This window comes from Limulus polyphemus, unplaced genomic scaffold (assembly GCF_000517525.1).
Source record: "Limulus polyphemus unplaced genomic scaffold, Limulus_polyphemus-2.1.2 Scaffold5915, whole genome shotgun sequence".
Taxonomy (NCBI): domain Eukaryota; kingdom Metazoa; phylum Arthropoda; class Merostomata; order Xiphosura; family Limulidae; genus Limulus; species Limulus polyphemus.
In genome coordinates, this window is record NW_013671525.1 from 47,190 (window position 1) to 50,852 (window position 3,663).

Below are 3,663 nucleotides of genomic sequence, written 5' to 3' on the forward strand. Positions count from 1 at the left end.
GAGGGGCCACTGTGTTTGGTTCAGTACATGAGCAATATCTCAGCAAATAGAAAAGACAGGAGGTTCTTTTTCTTTATTCTAGCTTGTCAATAATGGTAATTTGAGTTTCTAATTCGTATGAACTATAAACTTAGTGTTTTGACATCATAAACATCTAATTTGAAGCAATGCTGCATTCATCATACCACGTAACACACAAAAATCGACATTTAGGGGTGTTTTTTTAATATTTACTTTTAAATTAAGAAATTAACTAATTTATAATATTAAAATTTGGATTATAATCAACAATTTGATGCCAAACATATTGTCATAAATTCATGAAATAGTAGTTTAATAAAATTTTGAATGTGAGTCAATATGCTCATGCCTTTTGTTTTTTACAGCGAGTTCCTGCTGCCATGATCTACAGTGCAGAATATGAGAAAGCCCTAGCAACACTGATAATTTTACTTTCTCCTCTTGCACCACACTTTGCTTCTGAACTGTGGAAAGACTTTAGAGAATATGCTTCCCAAGATGTAGGAGACTATGATCTGGTAAGTAAAACAAACTTAATTTGCTGTTGACTCATTATTATTATAATTAAAGGTTTAATTGATGTGGAAATCTGTGACAAAGTATTTTATACTGTTAACTGTGTGTTTCCATACTAGTATTTGTAAGATTAGCTATTGTAAATGATGTAGAACGTACTAGTAATGTTCCTTAAACTTGCCATAATATATCCTTCTCTCCACAAGCATGTTTTTTTTCTGTGAAATTAAAATTTAATTAAACTACTTTCTTTTCATTGTATACCAATAAATATAGCATAAAACCTAGCTAATAATCCATATTTTAGTAGTATATAAGTTTTAAGTTCTGACTTTTATAAGGCAATATTAAAAAAAAATCTAGAATTTCCCCTAGTGTGAGAATTGTGACATTTGCTCTCTATGCATCTCCTCTTCTCTAATTTATTTACCACCCCTCCAAGAAATACGAAATTTAACATGAAGTACTCGTTATAATGTCATTATCACTCAAAGCATAATTTTCATAGCCTTTAATCTTATTTGTTTACAGAACCATCAAATAGAAAATCAGATCCCTTATGCTATTTCTACCTGTCACATCCTCTCTTTCAGAAATTGTCAATACTATATCATTTATAACCAATAGAAAGCCAAGGTTTAACACTATTAAATGAAGTATTATATTACGTTGCCTTTTGTACAGAGAATTGTCAGTTTCACCTTCAGTTCAAGCTTTATTCCTATGGGAAATGCATCGACAAGCTTGGATGAATCTGTAATGTATTATATTACATTGCCTTTTGTACAGAGAATTGTCAGTTTCACCTTCAGTTCAAGCTTTATTCCTATGGGAAATGCATCGACAAGCTTGGATGAATCTGTAATGGCTTTTGTTGCATAGTTAGAAAGCTAGAGAAATTGTGGTAGTTAGGGCACACCGTCTACTCTTTGCATGTTATTATTCTGTTTTCTTTGGTGCATTATTTAATTAAAAAAAAATTATTTTGTGCAGTACTGTCATTTGTATAAAAAGAAAAATAAAGGCCAAGGTAAGTACTTCTTGTTTTTCATGCGTACTATTTATTCATTATTATAAAAGTAACTAAAATGTTTTAGGTTAAATTAGATAAAATAAATTATAATAATATAATAAATTTTTGATGAGGTATGTTCATGAGTAGCTAATGCGTAGTTATGTAGTTAAATAGCATAATGTGAGCTGCACGTTTGCCAAGTGATTTACAATTTATGATGGTGGAAATAGCAGTTACACAATAAAAAATATAATTTAACTGTAAATAGATGTATATCGTTATGGAGTTTAAAGCTATTTAGGATAAACAAATGTTGTTTTATGTTATATTTTGAAGTCATTCTAGAGAGAAAAGGGTAATTTAGATGCATTGAATTTTTTTTTTTTGTGGTTAAGAGATTGGTCAAATTGACCAACCTTGTATAGAGTTAGGGTAGAGAAAATAGATAAAATATAGAGATTACGAAATATTTTAAATCTTAACATGGAAATCACTGTACTCGGAATAGTAAAAAAAATAAATATATATATATATATATATTCAGAGACAAATCTTTAGTAAAATACTTAATCAAAAAATCTGATCTTTTGTGTACAGGAGACTTGTAATGTGTACTAAAAGTCTACCAAATTTTGTGAAGATGCGCCTACTGTATTAAAAGTTATAGTATGGTTACAAGATCGGTCAAATTGACCGACCTCGAAGCAGGACAGATATACATTAATAAAAACTTTAAACAGACTTATGGATAGTTTTTAGTTGAAAAACTGCATTGAGACAGCTAATACTGGTGTTTTATTTCAGGATAAGAATGTTCTTGAACAGAAGTGGCCCGAGGTCGACATGAGCTACTGTTTGGACTTGGTCATTAAGGTAGGTTTCCAGAGGACTGAACTTTGTAAGAGCCAATTAATTTAGCTTATTTTCCAACATCTGTTGGAGTAATAATTTTTAAAAACTAACTTTCTGCTTACATATTTTTTGGATCTTATAAAAGCAATCTACCTATTTAAATAATAAAGTATGTACTGGGAGTATGTAATGATTAGAATGCACTGATTTTTGATTGGGTACTTTCAGTGTTAAGTAGAAATTTAAAACAGCTTTAAACTATACGAATAAAGCCTGATTAGCTTCTTTGTCCCAGCTAGCCTTCATCAGAGATACAAGTGCCCCAGTATCTATCTATCTAAAAATATATAAAGGACAAAAATCTGTTATTTAACTACTTCTAGGTTGCTAGGCCAAACTTTGGAACAAGGGGCATGTTAATGGAGCGTTCACAACCCTCTCCACCCCCCATTACTGCTGTTATTGAGTTAGCTACATTCATAGAGGGTGCCACATCCTTACACGAAAAACAAACTTCATTAGGTATTATATAACACGACATACCCATAGTGTGTGTGTGTGTGTGTGTGGGGAGGCACACAAATGTCTTATATATCTAGCATTCTTTATGGAGGAATGCAATTAAAAAATTGGCTGTCACTTTTACAATACTACATTACATAAACTCAGCTAAAGTTCCTACTCCTACATCCACCATAAGGTCGATACGAATAGCCGTTCTTGAGTTATGCCCACTTTCTACTTTGGCCCATGACTGTCAATTATGTGAAACACTGTGGAAGGACGTGATAGCTAGGTGTTGAAAATTTTTACAGAAAGAATACCTGCCACTGTCTATTCCTACAAAGTCACCCTGACCATCATGCAGCATATACATAGAGTTCTTAAAGCTTTTGGAGAGAAAATAATGTGTTATTCGTCACAGTAGTCAACCCCCACTTTTTTTAAGTTCATAACCTGGACATAGGACAAGTACCTGAGCTTTGTTTGCTTCATGCATAACATAAAATGAAATCGAGACTTAAAAAAAACCATTTGGGCTTACAAATTTTATACTACCCTATCTTTCTCATGAACAGATAGACTACCAAAGTGGATGACGTACTGTCTTATACTTTACCTCAATCTTTTCAACCGTCTCTTTATTAATAATTTGTTTCTTCATCATAAGGTAAAAAAGACATACAATGGTGTTCTAAGTTGTTGTATTATACATTAGAAAAAACTACGGTTCTAACTCCTGTATACTGTTATCACTG

At 31.7% G+C, this 3,663-nt stretch overlaps 1 protein-coding gene across 1 annotated transcript in view; it reads left to right on the plus strand.

The window, feature by feature from the left end:
• The window catches only part of LOC106473135 (probable leucine--tRNA ligase, mitochondrial), a 26,021-nt gene extending 23,233 nt beyond the window's left edge, over positions 1-2,788 (plus strand). The window contains exons 18-19 of the mRNA XM_013933816.2: positions 387-539; positions 2,357-2,788. Coding sequence (XP_013789270.1) covers positions 387-539; positions 2,357-2,470 — 267 coding nt within the window. The 3' untranslated portion in view covers positions 2,471-2,788. The remainder of the gene's footprint in view (positions 1-386; positions 540-2,356) is intronic.
• The last annotated feature ends 875 nt before the right edge of the window (positions 2,789-3,663 follow it).